Source organism: Carcharhinus amblyrhynchos, unplaced genomic scaffold (genome assembly GCF_965287045.1).
Source record: "Carcharhinus amblyrhynchos unplaced genomic scaffold, sCarAmb.v2.hapA scaffold_76, whole genome shotgun sequence".
NCBI classification, from domain to species: Eukaryota; Metazoa; Chordata; class Chondrichthyes; order Carcharhiniformes; family Carcharhinidae; genus Carcharhinus; species Carcharhinus amblyrhynchos.
Window position 1 is genome coordinate 623,619 of NW_027649816.1, and position 26,957 is coordinate 650,575.

Consider the following 26,957-nt stretch of genomic DNA (forward strand, 5'->3'; position numbering starts at 1 on the left):
TGAAAAAAATTGAAGGGGCTTTTTATCTGTTCTCATTCAGGTGCTTGAAATTTACGAATTGGAAGAATCAGTGGGTGCCATCAGGGAACATCATTAAGTGTGCAGAAAATCTTTGTACCAAGTCTGTGTGAGGAAGCAGCCTTCAATGAGGCAAACAGCTACTTCCTTTCATGTCTTTATGAATGGAACAAAGCAAAGTGTAGCAGCTTCAGTTTCCTCTAGTTAACTGCTGGACTAGCCTGCCACCTAGAGCACTGAATGTAGATCCTGATAAAGCATTCGGGTTGTCTGAGCAATCTGAGGCATCTTTTGTGTTTTGCCAGGAGAGGACAAGGGGACATCATTAAATAATAAGGAAATCTTTGTACCATAAGTATCTGGCTGTATCATAGAAGTCATGATGTGGAGATGCTGGCGTTGGACTGGGGTAAACACAGTAAGAAATCGCACAACACCAGGTTAAAGTCCTAAACAATTGGTTGGACTTTAACCTGGTGTTGTGAGACTTTTTACTGTATCATAGAAGACAGAGGGTGGTAGTGGAGGGAACATTTTCAGACTGGAGACCAGTTACCAGCGGTGTACCACAGGGATCAGTGCTGGGTCCTCTGCTTTTTGTGATTTTTATCAATGACTTGGAAGAGGGGGCTGAAGAGTGGATTAGTAAATTTGCTGATGACACTAAGACTGGTGGAGTTGTGGATGAGGTGGAGGGCTCTTGTAGGCTGCAAAGAGACATTGATAGGATGCAGAGCTGGGCCGAAAAGTGGCAGATGAAGTTTAACCCTGATAAGTGTGAGGTGATTCATTTTGGTAGGACAAACTTGAATGCAGATTACTGGGTCAATGGCAGGGTTCTGAGGAATGTGGAGAACAGAGAGATCTTGGGGTTCATATCCACAAATCTCTGAAAGCTGCCACTCAAGTGGATAGAGCCGTGAAGAAGGTTTATAGTGTGTTAGCGTTTATTAACAGGGGGTTTGAGTTTAAGAGCCGTGGGGTTATGCTGCAACTATAGCGGACCTTGGTGAGACCACATTTAGAATATTGTGTTCAGTTCTGATCACCTCACTATAAGAAGGATGTGGAAGCATTGGAGAGAGTGCAGAGGAGATTTACCAGGATGCTGCCTGATTTGGAGGGTAGGTCTTATGAGGAAAGGTTGAGGGAGCTGGGGCTTTTCTCTCTAGAGCGGAGGAGGATGAGGGGCGACTTAATAGAGGTTTATAAGATGATGAGAGGGATTGATAGAGTGAACGTGTAGAGACTATTCCCTCGGGTGGATGTAGTTATTACTTGGGGGCATAACTATAAGGTTCATGGTGGGAGATATAGGAGGGATCTCTGAGGTAGATTCTTTACTCAGAAAGTGGTTGGGGTGTGGAATACACTGCCTGCTGTGATAGTGGAGTCGGACACTTTAGGAACTTTCAAACGGTTATTGGATAGGCACACGGAGCACTCCAGAATGATAGGGAGTGGGATAGTTTGATCTTGGGATTGGACATAGCTTGGCACAACATGAGGGCCGAAGGGCCTGTACTGTACTGTAATGTTCTATGTTTCTATACTACACAAATACATCACATACTTAAAGAGTAATAGAATCAGAGAGGCTTACAGCATGGAGACAGACTCTTCTGCCCAACTCGTCCATGCTGTCCTTTTTTTTAAATCACTAAGCCAGTCCCAATTGCCTGCTTTTGGCCCATATCCTTCTATACTCATCATACCCATGTAACTGTTTCAAACGCATTCTTAAAAGACAAAATTTTCCCCGCCTTTACTACTACCTCAGCTGGTTCCAGACACTCACCACCCTCTGAATGAATAAATTGCCCCTCTGGACACTTTCGTATCTCTCCCCGCTCATCTTAAACCTATGCCCTCTAGTTTTAGACTCCCCTACCTTTGGGATAAGATATTGACTACCTAACTGATCTATGCCCCTCATTATTTTATAGACCTCTATAAGATCACCCCTCAGCTTCCTACGCTCCAGGGAAAAAAATCCCAGTCTATCCAGCCTCTAACTCAAAATATCAAGTCCCGGTAGCATCCTAGTAAATCTTTTCTGCACTCTTTCTAGTTTAATAATATATTTTCTATAATAGGATGATCAGAACTGTATATAGCATTCCAAGTGTGGCCTTACCAATGGCTTGTACAACTTCAACAAGATGTCCCAACTCCTGTATTCAGTGTTTTGACTAATGTTCTGCCTTCTTCACCACTCTGCCCACCGGTGACTCCACTTTCAATAAAATACGAACTTGTACCCCTTTGTTCCACTACTTCACCACTATTCCTCAAAGGAAAAAAGTGTTTCTGAAGATATGCTTTAAACAAAATTTCATGGACAAGTTGCCTGTTTAATTCCAGTAGAACTGCATGAATCCCTCCAATCAGGTAGCCACCAATATCACTAGACCAAAATGTCTTGTCAAAGTCCCAGATACGAACTATGTGGCTGCCCCAAGCTAACCTCTTTCTCCTCACTCTTCTCAGCATGCCTACAGCCTTTGACACTGTCTTCCTCAAATGCCTCTATTCTCATCCACTCTTCAATCCCAGGTTTCCCACCTCTGCATTGTTACCTCTGATGTACTCTAAGGATCCTTGGTTCCCTTTCTATTTCTGACCTACGTGCTGCCCTGAGAGGGAGTTAAGAAACTTGGCTTATGAGGAGAGACTGAGTAGACTGGGACAACACTCGTTGGAATTTAGAATAAGGGAGATCTTATATAAACATATAAAATCATGAAGGGAATAGATAAGATAGAAGCAGGGAGGTTGTTTCTACTGGTGGGTGAAACCAGAACTAGGGGGCATAGCCTCAAAATAAGGAGAAGCAGATTTAGGACTGAGTTGAGGAGGAACTTCTTCACCCAAAGGGTTGTGAATCTGTGGAATTCCCTGCCCAGTGAAGCATTTGAGGCTACCTCATTGAATGTTTTTAAGGCAAAGATAGATAGACTTTTGAACAGTAAAGGAATTGAGGGTTATGGTGAGCGGGGGGATAAGTGGAGCTGAGTCCACGAAAAGATCAGCCATGATCTTACTGAATGGCAGGGCAGGCTCAAGGGGCTAGATGGCCTACTCCTGCTCCTAGTTTTTATGTTCTGCTGCAACACCATCCAGAAGTACAGTGTTTTCACTTGTATACAAAGAACAAAGAGAATTACAGCACAGAGCAGTCCCTTTGGCCGTCCAAGCTTGCATCCAGGCCGGGTCCCATACTGGGCACAATCACCTGACTCCTTCACTGTCTCCAAATTGTTGATACAACTGACCTAACATCCAGAACTAATTGAGCAGAACAGTTCTCCAATTAAATGATTGACAACACTGAAACCTTTGTATTTGCTTGAAAGAGAAGGGAGATTTGGAGTGGAAATGCAGAGGGATGTTGAAAGGAAATCCACCCGCAGCCTCTCCGATTTCACTCAGAGTTTACCACACTGCTGGTTGTCCACCCTTTTCCATTCACTCCTGTCAGTTACACATCCCTCAGACTATTTGTTGGAGTTTAGCAGAGTAAGAGGCGACTTGATTGAAACATTTAGGATCTTGACGGGTGTTGACAGGGTGGATGTGGAGAGGATGTTTCCTGTTGTGGGAGAATGTCGAGCCTGCCCCACCATTCAGTAAGATCATGGCTGATCTTCTTGTGAACTAAGCTCCACTTACCCGCCCACTCACCATAACCCTTAATTCCTTTACTGTTCAAAACTTTATCTGTCCTTGCCTTAAAAACATTCAATGAGGGAGCTTCAACTACTTCACTGGGCAGAGAATTCCACACCCTTAGTGTGAAGAAGTTCCTCCTCAACTCAGTCCTAAATCTGCTCCCCCTTATTTTGAGGCCATGCCCCCTCGTTCTAGTTTCACCTGCCAGTGGAAACAACTTTCCTGCTTCTATCTTGTCTTATCTATTCCCTTCATAATCTTATATATTTCTATAAGATTTCCCTTCATTGTTCTGAATTCCAATGAGTATAACCCCAGTCTATCAGTCTCTCCTCATAAACCAACCCTCTCAACTCCAGAATCAACCTAGTGAATCTCCTCTGCACCCCTTCCAGTGCCAGTATATCTTTTCTCAAGTAAGGAGACCACAACTGTACACAGTACTCCAGGTGTGGCCTCACCAGCACCTTATACAGCTGTAACATAATCTCGCTGTTTTTAAACTCTATCCCTCTCACAATGAAGGACAAAATTCCATTTGCCTTCTTAATTACCTGCTGCACCTGCAAACCAACTCCTTATGATTCTTGCACAAGGACACCCAGATCCCTCTGCACAGCAGCATGCTGCAATTTTTTACCATTTAAATAATAGCCCATTTTGCTGTTATTCCTACCAAAATGGATGACCTCACATTGATCAACATTGTGCTCCATCTGCCAGACCCTCATCCACTCAGTTAGATTATCTATATCCCTTCGAGACTTTCAGCATCCTCCACACACTTTGCTCTGCCACCCATCTTAGTGTCATCTGCAAATTTTGATTCCCCAACTCCAAATCATCTATGTAAATCGTAAGCAATTGCGGTCCCAACACTGATCCCTGAGGCACACCACTACCCACTGATCGCCAACCAGAAAATCACCCATTTACCCCCACTCTTTGCTTTCTGTTAATTAATCAATCCTCTATCCATGCTAATACATTACCCGTAACACTGTGCACCTTTATCTTAAGTAACAGTCTTTGGTGCGGCACCTTGTCAAATGCCTTCTGGAAATCCAGATACACCACATCCACAGGTTCCCCATTGTCCACTGTACATGTAATGTTCTCAAAGAATTCCACCAAATTAGTCAAACATGCCCTGCCCTTCATGAACCCATGCTGCGTCTTATCAATGGGACTACTTATATCTAGATGCCCATTTTCTTCCTTGATGATAGATTCAAGCATTTTCCCTCATACAAAAGTTAAGCTAACCGGCCTATAGTTACCAGCCTTTTGTCTACTTCCATTTTTAAACAGTGGCATCACATTTGCTGTTTTCCAATCTGCAGAAACCACCCCAGAGTCCAGAGAATTCTGATAAATTATCACTAGTGCATTTGCTGTTTCCCCACCATCTCTTTTATCAGGTGACATCTTTCCAAGCCAATTCCTGACTGAGGGAAGAGCCAAGCTTTGCTCAGAGGAAAGACTCTACATCGACACTTGGGCCTTAAGAGCTCAAAACTGACCAGGATTAGTCTGAGCTATGTCTTTGGTGTATTGCTCATGTGTTCTGTCAATCTAGAGTCCAGCAAAGAAATGCACCAATGTAAGTGGATGCTCGATCCTTCCTATATCATGTAAACATGCTAACACTGCTATGAAGAGATTGCAAATCACTGTAGGACTCTCAACCTAAAGCACGGACCTTGGTTTGGGACATTATCCTTCCAGGTGCAGATGTCCACACAACTGATGTACCTTTCTTAGCCTTTGTTATCCCTTGAGAACTAAGGTTTAAGATCTCACCCATCATTCTACTCCAAACAAAGAATTATGCATATCTCCTTGACAACGCACCAGTGTCCGGTAGCTAGTTACACTGAGGTTGACATTACAGGAGTGTTAATCTTAAAAGAGAATGCATTGAGTGTGACGAAGGCTGAAGGTCGGGATAAGAGGATTGCAAAGATCCAAACCAAAATGTTTTAATTTGACCATAACATTCACATACCCATGGAATGGCTCTCAAAAAATGCAATTTATTTACAGTGATAGAGCACCCTTCACCCTGAGGCACCATCAGAACTTTTTAAGTTTTCCTAGCCCTACATCTTGGTGCAGCTCTGAAACCTGCCGCTGTGGGGGAGACAACCTGCTGACTGCTACATGTTTGTGATGAGCTTGGCAGTCATCATCTGGTGCTTAAATTTTTGAACAGTAAAGGAATTAAGGGTTATGGGGAGGGGGCGGGTAAGTGGAACTGAACCCACTATCAGATCAGCCGTGATCTTATTGAATGGCGGAGCAGGCTTGAGGGGCCAGATGGCCTACTCCTGCTCCTAGTTCATATGTTCTTATTTGGCCCAATGTGTCTGCACTGGCTCTCCATATGAGCATCATGACTTTCCCTTGCCTTTTCCCCATATCCCTGCAAATTATTTTTATTCAAATATCCATCTAATGCCCTCTTGAATGCCTTGATTGAATCTGCCTCCACCAGGCAGAGCATTGCAGGTTTTTTTTCTCACATCAGATTTGCTTCTTTTGTTAATCACTTCAAACCTGTACTCTCTCATTCTTAATCCTTTTACAAGTAGGAATAATTTCTCAATATCTATTCTATCCTGGGTTGGTTGTCTCTGTTGGCTGGATGGCTGGTTCATAATGCAGAGCAATGCCAATAGCATAGGTTCAGTTCCTGTACCAGCTAAGATTGTCCATGAAGTCCCTCCCTTCTCAATCTCACTCCTTGCCTGAGGTGTGGTGACCCTCAGATTAAATCACCACCAGTTAGCTCTCTCTCAAATAGGAAAGCAGCTCATGGTCCTCTGGGACTACGGCAGAGCACTCATATATCTATCCAGTCTGTCCCGCCCCTCATGACTTTCAACATCTCTATCAAATCTCATCTTAACCTTCACCTCTCAAGGGGGACAGTCCCAACTTCTCCAACCTATCCTCATAATTGAAGTTTCTCAATCCTGAAAGCATTCTTATAAATCTCTACTGAACTCTCTCCGATGTGTTCACATTCTTCCTGTAGTGTGGCACTCAGAACTGCACAGAATATTCCAGTTGAGGTCTAACTCATGTTTCACATAAGGAATGATGTGGAGATGTCAGCACTGGACTGGGTGAGCACGATAAGAAGTCTCACAACATCAGGTTGAAGTCCAACAGGTTTATTTGGAACCATGAGCTTTCATAAAGTGAGTGCACCAGCGCTCCGAAAGCTCATGATACCAAATAAACCTGTGGGATTCTAACTTGGTTTTGTGAGACTTTTTACTATCCCTATAAGGGAGACTATGTTGTACCTGAGCTGCCTGATGATTGTGTCTTTGCTACTATATCAAGTAAGAATGATGTAGAATTAGTTCCAAGAGAAAAAATATCTTTGAAGTTCTAAATCATCCTTCTCATGTTAAAGACAGCCAGATACCAGACTGTTGTATACAACCAAAGAGGAAGAGACATCCTCCTGATTGATTTTCTAATGGATTGTGTATAATGATCGATGATAGACAGTAATGTGATTATAGTATTACCGATCCGACAAATAATATCAGGAATTTGTTGTCAAGGCACAGAAGTAAAGGGGAGAGATTTATATATCTTGCTTTGACAAAGGGTCATCTGGACTTGAAACGTCAGCTTTTTTCTCCCCTTATTATATACAAGATTATGAAGAGAATAGATAAGATAGAAACAGGGAAGTTCGCTTCCACTGGCTGGTGAAACTAGAACTACGGGGCATAGCCTTCAAATAAGGGGAAGCAGATTTAGAACTGAGTTGAGGAGGAACTTCTTCACACAAAGGGTTGTGAATCTGTGGAATTCCCTGCCCAGTGAAGCAGTTGAAGCTACCTCATTGAATGTTTTTAAGGCAAAGATAGATAAATTTTTGAACAGTAAAGGAAATTAAGGGTTATGGTGAACGGGCGGGTAAGTGGAGCTGAGTCCATGAAGAGGCCATCATGATCTTAGTGAATGGCGGAGCAGGCTCGAGGGGCCAGATGGCCTACTCCTGCTCCTAGTTCTTACAGATGCTACCAGATCTGCTGAGATTTTCCGGCATTTTCTCTTTTGGTGTTATTTATTTATGTGGCTGCAGGTTATTTTAAGAGATGATCTTATGGGGATGTCACTAGGGTATTGCAGAGGCTGCTGTTTTACTTCCAGTTTTTACTCTTTATGTAGCTCCTAGAATAAATCTATTGTTGTTAGTTTGAATCTGTGTGTGCAAACCTCATTCTTTTCTTTAAAGCCACAACCCCTAACATAGCGATGTCATAGTAAAAGATTAATTTGGAACTAGTGATCATAATACCATTGTTTCAAACTTAACATGGAATTCAATGGTATTTGAACTGGAGTTTGTTTCAAACTTAACATGGAATTCAAACTCCAGTCGCAAACAAGAATCTTGAACCTAAACAAAGCCAATGAGAGAGGAATGAGGGGAAAACTGGTTGATGTTTACTGGGTAAATAGACCAAAGGCAGTAGATGAATCATGTGAGACATGTAAAGAAACAATTCAAAATGTTCAATAAAAACACATTCAACTGAAAAATAGAAATTCAGAAAGAAGGTCCTATCCATGGTTTACTTAGGAAGTTGAGGATAGCATTAGATTGAAATGGGCAGCACAGTGGTTGACACTGCTGCCTGACAGCTCCAGAGACTTGGGTTTGATTCTCAGCTTAGGTCACTGTTTTTGTGGCGTTTGCATGTTCTCCCTGTGTCCGTGTGAGTTTCCTCGCACAATCCAAAGACGTGTGGGCTAGGTGCATTGGCCATGCTAATTTGCCTCTTAATGTTTCAGTATATATAGGTTAGAGCGATTAGTGGGGTTATCATGTGGGATTGGTTATGGAGCTAGGGACTGGGTGGTACTGTTGTCGGTGCAGACTCGATGGGCTGAACAACCTCCTTCTGCAATGTAGGGATTCTATGATTCTATGGAAGAAGAGACTTGCAAGAAAAGTAACAAGCCTGAGGACTGGGAGTGTTTTAGAAACCAGCACAGGACCACCAAAACTTTAAGGATGAGGGAAGAATGTAGTGAACTGTGGGCCATTTAGCCTAAAAAGCCTGTGGTTAGGAAAATGCTGGAAGCTATTATTAAGGAAGTCTTAACAATGGATTTAGAAAAGCGTACTATGATTAGAATTGGTCAACATGGTTTTACTAAAGGGAACTTCTATTTGGTAAATTTTTGTTTTGTGTTTTGAGGATGTAAGTAGGAGGGTTGTTAAAGGGGAAGCAGCAGATGCATTTAGATTTCCAAAAGGTATTCAATAAAGTGCCACACAAAAAGTTAGTTGACAAGATAGGGGGCCATGGACTTGGGGATTATAGATTAGTAGGACATTTGGTTAATGGGTAGGAAGCAGAGAGTGGGTATAGTTAGGGCATTTTCAAGTTGGCAGGCAGTGAATACTGGAATGCTGTAATGATCAATGCTGGAACCTCAGCTATTTTCAATCTACATTAATGATTTAGATGAAAAAACAAAGAGTAATGTATCAAAGTTTGCTGATGATACCCAGCTAGGTGGAAAGGTAAGTTGTGGGTAGGATACAGAGAGGCAGCAAGGTATATAAAAAGATGGAAGCTGAAGTTTAATATAGGGAAGTTTGAAGTTATTCGCTTTGATCATAAGGAGAAGACAAACAAAATAACTTTTAAAACTTGTAAATGTTCAAAGAGACTTTGGTCTGTTACAGGAATGCAATGTAAGCGCAGAAAGTAATTTGGATGGAAAATGGCATGTTGGTCTTTAGATTGGAAAGCGGCTAATGTTACGCCGTTGTTTAAGAAGGGTGCCAGGCAAAAGGCGGGGAATTATAGGCCGGTTAGTTTAACGTCTGTTGTAGGTAAAATGTTAGAATCCGTCATCAAGGAGGAAATAGCGAGGCATCTTGAGGGGAATTGCTTGATAGAGCGGACGCAGCACGGTTTCGTTAAAGGGAAGTCGTGTCTGACAAATTTACTAGAGTTCTATGAGGATGTGTCTAGGGCGGTGGATAGAGGAGAGCCGGTGGATGTGGTCTTTCTTGATTTTCAGAAGGCGTTTGACAAAGTACCTCACAAGAGGTTATTGCAGAAGGTCAGGGGACATGGAGTTGGGGGAAGGGTGTTAGCGTGGATAGAGGACTGGTTGTCAAATAGGAAACAGAGAGTGGGGGTCAATGGGTGCTATTCGGATTGGCGGTTGGTGACTAGTGGAGTGCCTCAGGGGTCGGTGCTGGGGCCTCAGCTATTTCCCATTTATATAGATGATCTGGAGGAGGGAACTGAGTGTATGGTGTCAAAATTTGAACATAAGAACATAAGAAATAGGAGCAGGAGTAGGCCATCTAGCCCTTCGAGCCTGCCCCGCCATTCAATAAGATCATGGCTGATCTGTCGCTGCTCAGTTCCACTTTCCCGCCCTCTCCCCATAACCCTTAATCCCCTCTCTTATCAAAAACCCATCAACCCGCGTCTTAAAAATATTTAGCAAGGCAGCCTCCACCACTTCAACGGGCAGAGAATTCCAGAGATTCACCACCGTTTGAGTGAAGAAGTTCCTCCTCAACTCCGTTCTAAACCGCCCCCCTTTTATCTTGAGGCTGTGCCCCCTAGTCCTACTGTCTTTTTTGAGCGGGAAGAGTCTCTCCACCTCTATCCTATCCATCCCAATGGATAGGACGTCTCAATGAGATCTCCCCTCATTCTTCGAAACTCTAACGAGTACAAGCCCAGTTTATTCAGCCTCTCCGCATAGCTCAACCCCCTCAACTCCGGTATCAGCCTAGTAAACCTCCTCTGCACTCCCTCCAAGGCCAAAATATCTTTGCACAGGTGCGGCGCCCAAAACTGCACACAGTACTCCAGCTGCGACCTCACCAATGCCCTATACAGCTGCAGCAAGACCTCCCTACTTTTATATTCAATCCCCCTCGCGATGAAGGCCAGCATCCCATTCGCCTTCCTGACCACCTGCTGCACCTGCAAGCTGGGTTTTTGCGACTCATGCACAAGGACCCCGAGGTCCCTCTGCACCGTCGCCTGCTGCAGTTTTTTGCCCCGTAAGTAATAGTCCTTCCTACCATTCTTCCTGCCAAAGTGGACCACCTCACACTTGCCAACATTAAATTCCATTTGCCATTTCCTGGCCCATTCGCCCAGCCTATCTAGATCCTTCTGCAGACTCTCCACACCCGCCACACAATTTGCTGTTCCCCCAATCTTGGTGTCATCAGCAAATTTCGACACCCTACACTCGGTTCCCTCCTCCAGATCATCTATATAAATGGTAAAAAGCTGAGGCCCCAGCACCGACCCCTGGGGCACTCCACTAGTCACCATCCGCCAATCCGAATAGCACCCGTTGACCCTCACTCTCTGCCTCCTATTTGACAACCAATCCTCTATCCACGCTAACACCCTACCCCCAACTCCATGTCCCTTGACCTTCTGCAATAACCTCTTGTGAGGTACTTTGTCAAACGCCTTCTGAAAATCTAGAAAGCCCACATCCACCGGCTCTCCTCTATCCACCGCCCTAGACACATCCTCATAGAACTCCAGTAAATTTGTCAGACACGACTTCCCTTTAATGAAACCGTGCTGCGTCTGCTCTATCAAGCAATTCCCTTCAAGATGCCTTGCAATTTCCTCCTTAATGACAGATTCTAACATTTTACCTACCACAGACGTTAAACTAACCGGCCTATAATTCCCCGCCTTTTGCCTGGCACCCTTCTTAAACAACGGCGTAACATTAGCCGTTTTCCAATCATCCGGCACTTCCCCGGAATCCAGCGATGTCTGGAAAATAACCACCAAGGCATCCACTATCACCTCCGCCATTTCTTTCAGAACCCTCGGATGCATTCCATCCGGTCCTGGGGACTTGTCCACAATCAGCCCCTCCAGTCTGTCGAGCACCGCCTCTCTAGTAACAGTAATGTCATTAAGACCCTCCAGTCCTACCATCTTTCCATCGCTAACACCCGGCAAATTATTCATGTCCTCCTCCGTGAAGACAGAAACAAAAAAGTTATTCAATACCTTAGCCATATCCCCATCCCCTACCACTAGGTCCCCTTTCTCATCCTCTAAAGCACCAACATTCACCCTAGCCAGCCTCTTCCTTTTTATATATTTATAAAAACTCTTGCTATCCTTTTTTATATTAAGCGCTAGCCCAGCTTCATAGTTTCTCCTACCCTTCCTTATCAACTTCTTTGTCAATCTTTGTTGACATTTAAACCTCTCCCAATCCTCTTCCCGCCCACTACTCTTAGCTACTCTAAATTCCTCCGCTTTTAATTTAACACTTTCCTTCACCTCCTTCGTTATCCACGGCTTATTACCTCTCCTCCTACTATCCTTTTTGACCATCGGAATAAATTTCTGCTGAGCACCAAGAAAGATCTCCTTAAAGATCCTCCACTGCTCCTCAGCAGATCCTCCCTCCAACGCGCTCCCCCAGTCCACATTCGCCAATTCTTCTCTCATCCTACCGTACTCCCCTCTATTCAAACAAAGGACGCGTGTCCGGGAACCCACTTTCTCCTCCTCCATCTGCACCAGAAACTCCACCATACAATGATCACTCTCCCCAAGAGGATCCTTCACCACAAGGTCCCTAATTCTACCCGCCTCATTACATAGCACCAGATCCAAGATAGCTCGCTCCCTCGTCGGCTCCAACACACACTGTTCGAGGAAACTATCCCGGTAGCATTCCAAGAACTCTTCCTCGAGGCCCCCGCGTCCAACATGGGTCGACCAATCAACAGCAGATTGAAATCCCCCATAACTACGTCTGTCCCATTCCTGCACGCCGCACTTATTTGCGCGTTAACAGCCCGCCCCACCTCCAGATCATTATTCGGGGGCCTATAGACGACACCCACCAGCGTCTTCCTCCCTTTGCTGTTCCTAATCTCCACCCACAATGATTCCACCCTCTGCTCCTTGGCTCCAATATCATCCCTTGCTACCACCATGATTCTATCCTTAATCAGCAGAGCTACGCCCCCCCCCTTTTCCCTCCTGCCTATCCTTCCTAAACACTTGATAGCCCTGTACATTCAGCTCCCAGTCCCTGTCACCCTGCAGCCACGTCTCTGTAATGGCCACCAGATCATATCCATTTGTGTCGATCTGCGCCACCAGCTCATCCACTTTATTCCGAATGCTTCGTGCATTCAGATAAAGCGCTTTCATCCCAGCCTTCACCTGGACCCTATTTGCCGTAACGCCACCAACCATACTCACGCCCCCTACTCCCTCTATTATTGGGACATCCTCGGCCTCTTCCCTTACCTGTACCCTCTCCTTAACTTTAGACCTGACACCAAGATTGGTGGAAAGGCAAATTGTGTGGAGGGTGTGGAGAGTCTGCAGAAGAATCTAGATAGGCTGGACAAATTGGCCAGGAACTGGCAAATGGAATTTAATGTTGGCAAGTGTGAGGTGGTCCACTTTGGTAGGAATAATGGTAGGAAGGATTATTACTTACGTGGAGAAAAACTGCAGCAGGCGACGGTGCAGAGGGACCTCGGGGTCCTTGTGCATGAGTCGCAAAAACCCAGCTTGCAGGTGCAGCAGGTGGTCAGGAAGGCGAATGGGATGCTGGCCTTCATAGCGAGGGGGATTGAATATAAAAGTAGGGAGGTCTTGCTGCGGCTATATAGGGCATTGGTGAGGCCGCAGCTGGAGTACTGTGTGCAGTTTTGGGCGCCGTACTTACGCAAGGATATTTTGGCCTTGGAGGGAGTGCAGAGGAGGTTTACTAGGCTGATACCGGAGTTGAAGGGGTTGAGCTATGAGGAGAGGCTGAATAAACTAGGCTTGTACTCGTTAGAGTTTAGAAGAATGAGGGGAGATCTCATTGAGACGTATAAGATGATGAATGGGATGGATAGGATAGAGGTGGAGAGACTCTTCCCGCTCAGAAAGGACAGTAGGACTAGGGGGCACAGCCTCAAGATAAAGGGGGGGGCGGTTTAGAACGGAGTTGAGGAGGAACTTCTTCACTCAAAGGGTGGTGAATCTCTGGAATTCTCTGCCCGTTGAAGTGGTGGAGGCTACCTCGCTAAATGTTTTTAAGACGCGGGTTGATGGGTTTTTGATAAGCGAGGGAATTAAGGGTTATGGGGAGAGGGCGGGAATGTGGAACTGAGCCACAACAGATAATAATTCAATCTTATTGAATGGCGGGGCAGGCTCGAGGGGCCAGATGGCCTACTCCTGCTCCTATTTCTTATGTTCTTATGTTTATAGCAAGAGGGTTGGAGTAAAGGAATAAAGAAGTTCTGCTACAGTTGTACAGGGCTTTGATGAGGCCCCGTGTGGAGTATTGTTTGCAGTTTTGGTCTCCATGTTTAAGAAAGGATACATTGCATTGTAGGTGCTACAGCAAAGGTTCACTAAATTGAACCCCACTGGTTCGACCCCACGTGGAGTACTGTGTGCTGACCTGGGCACCACATCTTAGGAAGGACATGTTGGTCTTGGAGGGAGTGCAGCATAGGTTTATAAAAATGATATCTTCAGGTGTTTAATTAAGAGGAGAGATTATACAAATGAAACTTGTTTTCTCTAGAATTTAGAAGGTTATGGGCAATCTGATCAAAGTCTTCAATATGCTCACAGGAAAAGACAGTAGATAAATTATTTCCACTGGTTGGAGATTCAAGAACTAGGGGGCATAGTCTAAAAATGAGGGCCAGACCATTCAGGAGAGATGTTAGGAAGCATTTCTACATACAAAGGGTGGTAGAGGTTTAGAACTCTCTTACAGGGCTTCTTAAATGCAAGTCATTCATTGTACAAATGATTGAATAATATTACTTGTTATGGATGGCAACACCAGGATTGTCACGCCACGAACGCTGTTAACTGACAATTAGCCACATTTCACTTTAGTTTCCATTTTTGCTGCAATTAATTATCACTTCCCAGGGTGTGAATTTGTCAGTAACACCTCACAAAATAAATGTGCGATTCAATGACCACATTTACTGCATGAAAGGAATACTGATGGGATAAATGGTTCCCTGCTGTGTTGTACAATGCTTTGATTCCAATGCTCCCATGCAGCACCAGAGAAATGCAAGTTGCTTTTGAGAAATAATAGTGCAAAACAAAATTATGACCAGGATAAATAAATATGTGCATATTGTTCGGGACAAACTGGATGCAGGGATATTGTTTCCTCTGGCTGGAGGCAGGAGTTCTGGAATAAGGAATCATAGCCTCAGGTCAGCTGAGAATTCTTGTGGAATTCTCTACCACTGTGGAGGCTAAGTCATTGAATGTATTTAAGAAAGAAGTAAATAGGGGCCTAGACTCTGAAGGACAAGGGGCTTAGGGAGAGAGTGAGGGTGACTGACAGGAGCTAATTGAGTACAAAATTGGCTTGATGACAGAACTGAGTAAGAACATTCACAACACCAGGTTAAAGTCCAACAGGTATTTGGTAGTGGCTTTTGCTTGTAAGATTTCTTACTGTGTTTACCCCAGTCCAACACCGGTATCTCCACACCCTTATGACAGAAGCCAGAGGGTGGTTGTAGAGCGTTGTTTTTCAAACTGGAGGCCTGTGACCAGCAGTGTGCCTCAGGGATCGGTGCTGGGTCCACTATTATTTGTCATTTATATTAATGATCTGGCGGAGAATATAGGAGGCATGGTCAGTAAGTTTGCAGATAACACCAAGGTTGGTGGCATAGTGGACAGTGAAGAAGGTTATCTAGGATTTTAACGGGATCTTGATTAATTGGGCCAATGGGCTGACGAATGCCAATTTAATTTAGATAAATGTGAGGTGATGCATTTTGGTAGATTGAATCAGGACAGGACTTACTCAGTTAATGGTAGGGCATTGGGGAGAGTTACAGAACAAAGAGATCGAGGGATACAGGTTCATAGCTCCTTGAAAGTGGAGTCACAGGTGGACAGAGTGGTGAAGAAGGTATTCGGCATGCTTGGTTTCATCAATCAGAGAACATTGAATACAGGAGTTGGGACGTCTTGTTGAAATTATATAAGACATTGATAAGGCCACACTTGGAACACTGTGTACAGTTCATGGTCACCCTATTGTAGAAAGGATATTATTAAACTAGAAGGAGTGCAGAAAAGATTTACTAGGACGCTATCGGGACTTAATGGTTTGAGTTATAAGGAGAGGCTGGATAGACTGGGACTTTTTTTTCTGGAGCGTAGGAGGCTGAGGGGTGATCTTATAGAGGTCTATAAAATAATGAGGGGCACAGATCAGATAAATAGTCAATATCTTTTCCCAAAGGTAGAGGAATCTAAAACTAGAGGACATAGGTTTAAGGTGAGAGGGGAGAGATACAAAAGAGTCCAGAGGGGCACATTTTTCACACAGAGGGTGGTGAGTATCTGGAACAAGCTGCCAGAGGTAGTAGTAGAGGCGGGTACAATTTTGTCTTTTAAAAAGCATTTAGACAGTTATATGGCTAAGTGGGCATAGAGGGATATGGGCCAAATGTGGGCAATTGGGACTAGCTTAGGGGTTTTAAAAAAAAGGCAGCATGGATAAGTTGGACGAAAGGGCCTGTTTCCCTGCTGTAAATCTCTATGACTCTCTGACTCTATAACCATCCCTCCTAAATTCTCATCCAAATCATTCATACAAATGACAAATAACAGTGGACCCAGCACCGATCCCTGAGACACAACACTGGTCACAGGCCTCCAGTTTGAAGAAACAACCTTCTACAACCACACTCTGGCTCCTGTCTTCGAGCCAATTTAATATCCAATTGGCTACCTCACCCTGGATCCTGTGAGATTTAACCTTATTCAACAACTTACCCATAAGGTACCTTGCTAAAGTCCATGTAGACAACATCAGCTACACTGCCCTCATCTACCTTCTTGGCTATCCCTTCAAAAAAACGCAATCAAATTTGTGAGAGATGATTTTCCACTCACAAAGCCATGCTGACTGTCCCTAATCAGTCCTTGTGTCTCTAAATGCCTGTATATCCTGTCTCTCAAAATACCTTCCAACAATTTGGTTCCTAAGCGACTGTGCTAGAGAATTGGAACTGCAGCTCGAGGATCTTTGTCTGGCTAGGGAAAATGAGGAGATGATAGACAAGAACTACCGGCAGGTGGTCACACTGGGGCCATGGGAGGCAGACAAGTGGGTAATTGTCAGGAAGGGGAAAGCTCGGGTGATGGAGAGCACCCCGGTGGATGTGCTCCTTCATAATAAGTACTCCTGTCTGAGTACTGCTGGGGGGGACAGCTGACCTGGGGGAAGCAGCAGTGGCCATGTCTCTGGAGCAGAGTCTGGCCCTGTAACTCCGGAGGGCTAAGGAAAGGAGGAGGAAGGCAGTATTAATCGGGGACTCTACAGTGAGGGGATCCCAGCACCAGGGAGGCAAACCACCATCCGAGACTCCCGTCTGCCTCCGCAAAATCGCCTGTCCGACCTACAGTGAGGGGGTCAGACAGGCGATTTTGCGGAGGCAGACAGGAGTCTCGGATGGTGGTTTGCCTCCCTGGTGCTGGGATCCGGGATGTCTCTGGTCGCGTCCCAGAAATCCTGAGGTGGGAGGGAGAGGAGCCAGAGATAGTGGTACATATTGGTACCACTGACATAGGTAGGAAGAGGGAAGGGATCATGAAAAGAGAATATAGGGAGTTAGGTAGACAGTTGAGAAGGAGGAACGGAAAGGTAGTAATCTCGGGATTGCTGCCTGTGCCACGGGAAAGTGAGAGCAGGAATGGAATGAGGTGGAGGATGTGTGGCTGAGGGACTGGAGCAGGGGGCAGGGATTCATGTTCTTGAATCATTGGGACCTCTTTTGGGGCAGGTGTGACCTGTACAAAAAAGACGGGTGGCACTTGAACCCCAGGGGGACCAATATCCTGGTGGGAAGGTTGGCTAGGGCTACTGGGGGGACTTTAAACTAGAAAGGTTGGGGGGAGGGAATCGAGATGAGGCGACTGAGAGCGAAGAGGTTAGCTCGCAAATAGAGAAGGATTGTAGACAGTGTAAGAGGGAGGATAGACGGGTGATGGAGAAGGGGAGCGGTCAGACCGAAGGTTTGAGATTGTCTATTTTAACGCCAGGAGTGGGGTGAATAAAGTGGATGAGCTGAGAGTGTGGATCGCTGCTTGGAAATCTGATGTGGTGGCCGTTACAGAGACTTGGATGTATCAGGGACAGGACTGGGTACTTCAGGTGCCGGGTTTCAGAAAGGACAGGGAGGGAGGCAAAAGATCGGGGGGGGAGTGGCACTGTTGATCAGGGATAGTGTCACGGCTGTAGAGAAGGTGGACGCCTTGGAGGGATTGTCTACAGAGTTTCTGTGGGTGGAAGTTCGGAACAGGAAGGGGTTGATAACTTTGCTGGGTGTTTTCTATAGGCCGCCCAATAGTGACAGGGATGTTGAGGTGCAAATAGGGAAACAGATCCTGGAGAGACGTAGTAATAACAGAGTTGTCGTGATGGGAGACTTTAATTTCCCAAACATTGATTGGAATATCCCTAGGGTAAGGGGTTTGGATGGGGAGGAGTTTGTTAGGTATGTTCAGGAGGGGTTCCTGACACAATATGTGGATAAGCCTACAAGAGGAGAGGCTGTACTTGATCTGGTGTTGGGTAATGAACCTGGACAGGTGTTGGATCTCTCAGTGGGAGAGCATCTTGGGATAGTGATCATAACTCTATCTCCTTTACAATAGCATTGGAGAGAGATAGGGTCAGGCAAGTTAAGAAAGCGTTTACCTTGAGTAAGGGGAAATATGAAACCATCCAGCAGGAAATTAGATGAATAAATTGGAAGGAGGTATTCTCGGGAAAAAGTAGCAAAGTAAAGTGGCAGATTTTCAAGGAATGTTTGTCTGGATTTCTGCATGACAACGTTCCGATGAGACAGGGAGGTTTTGGTAGGTTACGGGAACCGTGGTGCATGAAAGTTGTAACGAACCTAGTCAAAAAGAAAAGGAAAGTGTACAAAAGGCTCAGAGAGCTAGGCAATGTTAGGGATCTCGAGGAGTAGGAAGGAACTTAAGAAGGAAATTGGGAGAGCCAGAAGGGGTCATGAGAAGGCCTTGGCAGGTAAGATTAAGGAGAACCCTAAGGCGTTCTACAAATATGTGAAGAGTAAAAGGATGAGATGTGAAGGGATTGGACCTATAAAATGTGAAGGTGGCAAAGTTTGTACAGAACCAGTAGAAATATCAGAGGTGCTTAATGAATACTTTACCTCGGTATTCACGGTGGAAAAAGATCTGGGACGTTGTACTGCAGGCTTGCAGCGGACTGAAAAGATTGTGTATGTGGATATTAAGGAAGAGGATGTGTTGGAGCTTTTGAATAGCATCAAGATAGATAATTCGCTGGGACCGGATGGGATGTACCCCAGGTTATTGTGGGAGGTGAGGGAAGTGATTGCAGAGCCTCTGGCAATGATCTTTGTGTCATTGATGGAGATGGGAGAGGTTCTGGAGGATTGGAGGATTGCGGATGTGGTTCCTATATTCAAGAAAGGGAACAGGGATAGCCCAGGAAATTACCGACCGGTGAGTCTAACCTCAGTGGTTGGTAAGTTGATGGAGAAGATTCTGAGGGACAGGATTTATGAACATTTAGAGAAGTTTAGTATGCTCAGTAGTAGTCAGCACGGCTTTGTCAAAGGCAGATCGTGCCGTATGAGCCTGGTTGAGCTCTTTGATAATATGACTAAACACATTGATGAAGGAAGAGCGGTAGATGTGGTTTATATGGACTTCAGCAAGGTGTTTGATAAAGTCCCCTGTGCAAGACTTCTTGAGAAAGTGAGGGGGCATGGGATCCAAGGGGCTTTGGCCTTGTGGATCCAGAACTGGCTTGCCTGCAGAAGGCAGAGAGTGGTTGTAGATGGGTCTTTTTCTGCATGGAGGTCGGTCACCAGTGGAGTGCCCCAGGGATCTGTTCTAGGACCCTTTGTTTGTAATTTTTATAAATGACCTGGATGAGGAAGTGGAGGGATGGGTTAGTAAGTTCGCCGATGATACAAAGGTTGGTGGTGTTGTGGATAGTTTGGAGGGATGTCAGAAGTTGCAGTGGGACATAAATAGGATGCAAGACTGGGCGGAGAAGTGGCAGGTGGATTTCAACACAGATAAATGTGTAGTGGTCCATTTTGGCAGGTCAAATGGGATGAAGGAGTATAATATCAAGGGTAAGACTCTTAGCAGTGTTGAGGATCAGAAGGACCTTGGGGTCCAAGTCCATAGGACTCATAAATCGGCCTCGCAGGTAGAGGATGTGGTTAAGAAGGCATGTGGTGTACTGGCCTTCATCAATCGAGGGATTGAGTTTAGGAGTTGGGAGATAATGCTGCAGCTTTATAAGACCCTGGTCAGACCCCATTTGGAGTACTGTGTGCAGTTCTGGTCGCCTCATTACAGGAGGGATGTGGAAGCTATTGAAAGGGTGCAGAGGAGATATACAAGAATGTTGCCTGGATTGGGTGGCATGCCTTATGAAGATAGGTTGAGGGAGCTCGGTTTTTTTTCCTTGGAGAGATGAAGGATGAGAGGTGACCTGATAGAGGTTTATAAGATGTTGAGAGGTATAGATCGGGTGGATTCTCAGAGGCTATTTCCCAGGGCTGAAATGGTCACTACGAGAGGACACAGGTTTAAGGTGCTGGGGAGTAGGTACAGAGGAGATGTCAGGGGTAAGTTTTTCACTCAGAGGGTGGTGGGTGAGTGGAATCGGCTGCTGTCGGTGGTGGTGGAGACAAATTCGATAGGGCCTTTTAAGAGACTTCTGGATGAGTACATGGGACTTAATAGGATTGAGGGTTATAGGAAAGCCTAGTAGGTAGGGATATCATCAGCGCAACTTGTGGGCTGAAGGACCTGTTTGCGCTGTAGGTTTTCTATGTTCTTTCTATGTTCTAATTTACCCACCGCAGATGTGAGGCTCACTGACCTGTAGTTCCCAGGCTTTTCCCTGCAGCCCAAAGGTACTAAATTTGCCACCCTTCAATCTTCAGGCACTTCCCTGTGACTATCGATGATTCAAATATCTCTGCTAGGGAACCCTCAATTTCCTCCCTAGCCTCGCACAACATCCTGGAATACATTTCATCAGGTCCCAGTGTTTTCTCTGCACTTTCAGACTTCCAGCACCTCCTTCTCTGTAATATGTACATTCTTCAAGACATCACTATTTATTTCCCCAAGTTCCCTAACATCCGTGCTTTTCTCAACAGTAAATACTGATGAGAAGTATTCATTTAGGATCTCACCCATCTCTTGTGGATCCGCACATAGATGACCTTGTTGATCCTTAAGAGGCCCTACTCTCTCCCTTGTTACTCTTTTGGCCTTTGTGTATTTGTAGAAGCTGTTTGGATTCTCCTTTGCCTTATCTGCCAAAACAACCTCATGTCCTCTTTTTGCCCTCCTGATTTCTCTCTTAACTCTCCTCTGACACCCCCAATACTATTCAAGAGCTGCCTATGCACGTCATGTGCCTCCTTTTTCTTCTTGACCAGGGCCTCAATATCCCGAGTCATTCAGCGTTCCCTACCTCCTACCAGTATTGCCCTTCAGTCTAAGAGGAATGTGCTTTCTCTGAACCTTGTTTAACATACTTTTGAAAGCCTCCCACTCACCAGATGTCTCTTTGCCTTCCCAAAGACTCCCCTAATTAACTTTTGAAAGTTCCTGCCTGATACCATCAAAATTGGCCTTGCCCCAGTTTAGAATATTAGCTTTTGGGCCAGACCTATCTTCAAACTAATGGAATTATGATCATTAGTTCCTAAGTATCTTTCACTAACACTTACTAAGTGAATAAGTTAGGTTAGTAAGTTTATAGATGACACCAAGATTGGTGGACAGTGAAGAAAGTATCTAAGATTGCAACGGGATCTTGATCAATTGGGCCAGTGGGCTGATGAATGGCAGATGGAGTTTAATTTAGATAAATGTGAGGTGATGCATTTTGGTAAGTCAAATCAGAGGAAGACTTACTCAGTTAATGGTAGGTCATCGGGGAATTATAGAATAAAGACGAGCTTAGTGGTTAAAAAGAAAGGGCAGCATGGACAAGTTGGGCTGAAAGGCTTATTTCCATGCTGTAAACCTCTGACTCTAAGACTCTATGCTGATAGAGGATCATCCATGATCACATTAAATGGCAGAGCAGGCCCAATGGGCCAAATGAGCAACTCCTGCTCCTATTTTCCAAGTTTCTATGAATGAAGACAACAATGGAACTTGAGATTATCCACTCCCATCAGTGTAGGGTTCTCAATATTATTTCAAACTGATTCTCAGGTGTTGCAATAATACTGCTTTCAGGTAGTCACCATTAGTCAAGTCTCAAAGCAACTGCAGAGGCCTTGATTTGTCAACCTTGGATTGTACTTGAGAAGATGATACTGAGGTTTTTTTTTAACTGAATGCTTGGCCATTTCAGAGGGCAGCAAAGAGTCAACCACATTGCTGTGGCTCTAGAGTCACATGTAGGCCAGACCAGGGTGAGGACGGCAGATTCCCTTTCCAAAAGGACACTAGTAATCTGGATGGGTTTGTACAAGAATCTAATTTTTTCATAGTAATTGTTATTCCAGCTTTATTAATTAATTGAATCTCAGTTCCCCAGTTGCTGTGGTGGATGTGAATTCACACCTCTGCATCATTAGTTCAGGCTTTTGGATGAGAAGTTCTGTAAGATAATCACTTTGTTACTGTTCTGATTTATTCATCCTTAATAACCAGTTAATATTACCCTGTCCCTTCCCATCATCCTTCCTCATTGATGATGTGTACAATTTCCACACGAATCGGAAAGAGATTCTTGTTGAATTTTGTGTTGTCTGCCTTGTATCAGGGCTATTCAAAAGGAATGAGACATTTACATGTATAAAAGGTGGCTCTAAATAATTATGCAAATCATTCTTTCCTTCAGCATTTTGGGCATCTCAAATGTGTTCCAGCCACAAGTATTTCAGAAACGTAATCACTGTTTTAACATACTTCTACACAGAAAGATCCCATCAATGGCAGCTATTGTTCACAGGGTGCCCTGAGATCTCTCATGTCTACCTGAGAGGGCAGGCTGGGTCTAGCATTAATGTTTCTCACTGGATTGATGGCACATCCAACAGTGTGGCACTCCATCAGTAACTTGTGAGGGCAGAAGAGGAATAATGACCTTAAACATCTTGAGGGCGACCTGAACTCATGAGCTGCTTGGTGAATGTCTTCCAGTGATTGCTTTGCTATCAGCAGCAGAGAATCAATGTGTTTTAATGAGAATTGCTTTCTTGCTTTGCTTGGTCCAGTTTGCAGTGGTCAGCGAATGGAGTTCCCAGGGAGATACGGTGTTCAAACTGACACAAAATCTAGCCGTGACAGCAAGGAGCTGCTGGTAAACACAATGTTATTCAGCACACAGACAACATCAGCCCAAGCTCAGGCACAGATTCTGAAAAGACTGGTGAAGAAGAGCAGAAACCGGCACAGCTCAGTAAAGAGCAACAAGGTCAGCAGTACTCAGTGTGTTACTCAAACATTACCTCTACACTGACAGGTCAAAATGACAGCAAACTGTATTCCCAGTGTATTTATTTAGGAACGTAGGAACATAGGAGCAGGAGTAGGCCATTTGATCCCTTGAGCTTTCTCCATAGTTCAGTTAATCATAATTGATCTTCCACTACAATGCCATTTTCCTGCACCATCCCCATAACGCTTGGTATCTTTAATATCAGAAATCTATCAATATCTAGAATATATTCACTGACTGAACCTCCACAGCCCACTGGGGTAAAAATTCCAAAGACTAAAGGAATCCCTCCTCATCCCAGTCCTAAATGGCCCAGCCTTTTTCTGAGACTGTGTCACAAGAACACAAGAAATAGGAGCAGAAGAGGTCCTTCAGGGTAGACCCTTCATATACATAATAGATCAGGAATAGGCCACCAGGCCGTTCAAGCCTGCCCACCATTCAATAAGATCATGGCTGATCAATGGCGGCCTCAACTCCTTTTCTGTGCCATTTCCCCAAAGCGCTCCATTCCTCGATCTATCAGGAGGCTATCAGGAGTGAATGAGGCTATCAGGAGTGAATTGAGGCTATCAGGAGTGAATTAGGAAGCATGGATTGGATTAGGGGATTGCAGGGACTGGGAACATCTGAAATGTGGAATTTTTTCAAGGAGCAGCTACTGCGAGTCCTTGATAGGTATGTCCCTGTCAGGCATGGTGGATTTGGTAGGGCTAGGGAACCGTGGTGCACTAAAAGAGTTGAGTCGATGGTTAAAAAGAAAAAGGAGGCTTATGTTCGGATGAGATTGGAGGGCTCAGATAGTGCACTAGAAAGCTTTAGATTGGCTAGGAGGGAGTTGAAGAGTGAGTTGAGAAGGGCTAAAAGAGGACATGAGAAGACTTTGGCTGATAGGATTAAGGAGAATCCTAAGGCGTTCTATAAGTATGTCAAGAACAGAAGGTTGGTCAGGGCAAGATTAGGGCCAGTTACAGACAGCAGGGGGAAGTTGTGTGTGGAACCGGAGGAGATTGGAGAAGTATTGAACCAATATTTCTCTTCGGTGTTCACGCAGGGGGACATGAATATAGCTGAGGAGGACATTGGGTCGCAGGGGTGTAAAATAGAAAGTATTACGGTTGATAAAGAGGATGTGCTGGAAATTCTTGAGGGGCTGAAAATAGATAAGTCCCCTGGTCCGGATGGGATCTACCCTAGGATTCTCTGGGAGGCTAGAGAGGTGATTGCAGAGCCTCTGGCTCAGATCTTCAGGTCGTCATTGGTCTCTGGTGTAGTCCCGGAGGATTGGAGGATAGCGAATGTTGTCCCATTGTTTAAGAAGGGGAACAGAGACTTTGCCGGGAATTATAGACCGGTGAGTCTTACTTCTGTTGTGGGCAAGGTTTTAGAAAAAATTATTAGGGATAGGATTTATAGTTATTTGGAGTGTAATGAATTGATTAGAAATAGTCAGCATGGTTTTGTAGCAGGTAGGTCGTGCCTTACTAACCTTATTGAGTTTTTTGAGAAGGTGACCAAAGAGGTGGATGGGGGTAAGGCAGTTGACGTGGTATACATGGATTTTAGTAAGGCGTTCGATAAGGTTCACCATGGTAGGCTTCTGCAGAAAATGCAGATGTATGGGATTGTGGGTAATCTAGGAAGTTGGATCAGGAATTGGCTATCAGATAGGAGACAGAGGGTGGTGGTGGATGGTAAATATTCATCATGGAGTGCAGTTACGAGTGGTGTGCCTCAGGGATCTGTTTTGGGGCCACTGTTGTTTGTAATTTTTATTAATGATCTGGATGAGGGTATAGTTGGGTGGATTAGTAAATTTGCTGATGACACCAAAGTTGGAGGTGTGGTAGATTGTGAGGAAGGGTGTCATAGTCTGCAGGGAGACTTAGATAGGTTGCAGAGCTGGGCCGAGAGGTGGCGGATGGAATTTAATGCGGAGAAGTGTGAGGTAATTCACTTTGGTAGGAGCAACAGATGTGTCGAGTATAGGGCTAACGGGAGGACTTTGAATAGTGTGGATGAACAGAGGGATCTAGGTGTGTGTGTACATAGATCCCTGAAAGTTGGGAATCAAGTAGATAAGGTTGTCAAGAAGGCGTACGGTGTCTTGGCGTTTATTGGTAGGGGGATTGAATTTAGGAGTCGCAGTGTAATGTTGCAACTGTACACTACTCTAGTGCGGCCGCACTTGGAGTACTGTGTGCAGTTCTGGTCCCCGCATTACAAGAAGGATGTGGAGGCGTTGGAGAGGGTGCAGAGGAGGTTTACTAGGATGTTGCCTGGTATGGTGGGGAGGTCCTATGAGGAGAGACTGAGGGATCTAGGGTTGTTTTCGTTGGGAAGAAGGCGGCTAAGAGGGGATCTTATTGAAACATATAAGATGATTAGGGGTTTAGATAGGGTGGATAGTGATAGCCTTTTTCCTCGGATGGAGAAAGCTAGCACGAGGGGGCATGACTTTAAATTAAGGGGGGGTAGCTACAGGACGGATGTCAGGGGTAGGTTCTTTACCCAGCGGGTGGTGAGGGATTGGAATGCCCTGCCTGCTGCAGTTGTAGATGCGTCTAGTTTGGGGGCGTTTAAGAGATCTCTGGATAGGTTTATGGACGAAAAGGGATTGGTATAGGCTAGTGGGTCATTGTTTTTGTAACTGGTCGGCGCAACATCGTGGGCCGAAGGGCCTGTTCTGCGCTGTAATGTTCTATTGTTCTATTGTTCTATTGTTCTATTGTTCTATCAAATATTTATCCATCTCCACTTTGAATACTTACAATAATTCAGCATCCTTTGGGTCAGAGAATTCCAGAGATTCATCACCCTCTGTGAGAATAAATTTCTGCGCAGCTCAGTTTTAAATGACCGGTTCTTTATCTTGTAGCTATGTGCTCTTGTTCAACGTTCTTCCACGAGTGAAAACATCTCATCATCTACCCTGTCAAGCACCCTCAGGATCTTATGTTTGAATAAGATCACTCCTCATTCTTCTAAACTTCAAGGAATACAGACCCAGACTATTTAGTCTCTCTTGATAGGGTAACCCTCTCATCCCAGGAGTTAGTGTGAGGAATCTCCTTTGGACTGCCTCCAGTGTTACTATCTCCTTTATAGGTAAGGGGACCAAAACTGTACGCAGTATTCCAGGTGATGCCTCACCAACCTCCCTATTTTAAACCCCAACCCCTTTGCAAAAAAGGCCACAATGCTGTTAGCCTTCTTAATTACTTGTTGGACCTACCTGCTAACCTTTTGTGATTCATGCACTAGAACACCTAGATCCACTCGCCTACAGTCCCTCTCCATTTAATCTGCCTTTAGATTTCTCCTACCAAAGTGCATGACCTCACACCTCCCCCCATTTTACTCCATTTGTTTGGTTTTCACCCAGTCACCGAATCTATCTATATCCCATTGCAGAATTACAATATCCTCCTCATAACCTGTCCTTCAACCTATCTTCATATCGTTAACAAATTCAGAAACCTTACATTCTGCTCCTTCTGCTCCAGGTCATTAATGTAAATAGTGAACCAAGATCTGACCCCTGCAGTACTCCACTAGTTACACCTTTCCACTCTGAAAAGGACCCATTTATTCCAAATCTCTGTTTTCTATATGACAGCCAGTTTTCAGTCCATGCTAACACACTTCCAATTACATGGACTTTTACTTTATGGAGCAGCCTCTTAGGCAGCACCTTGACAAATGCC

General features: G+C 44.8%; 1 protein-coding gene across 1 annotated transcript in view; it reads left to right on the forward strand.

Annotated features, from left to right (window-relative positions):
• LOC145337798 (dynein axonemal heavy chain 6-like) overlaps positions 1–26,957 on the forward strand; it is a 785,492-nt gene that overhangs the window by 461,010 nt on the left and 297,525 nt on the right. The window contains exons 43-44 of the mRNA XM_080182651.1: positions 16,753–16,958; positions 23,027–23,226. Coding sequence (XP_080038777.1) covers positions 16,753–16,958; positions 23,027–23,226 — 406 coding nt within the window. The remainder of the gene's footprint in view (positions 1–16,752; positions 16,959–23,026; positions 23,227–26,957) is intronic.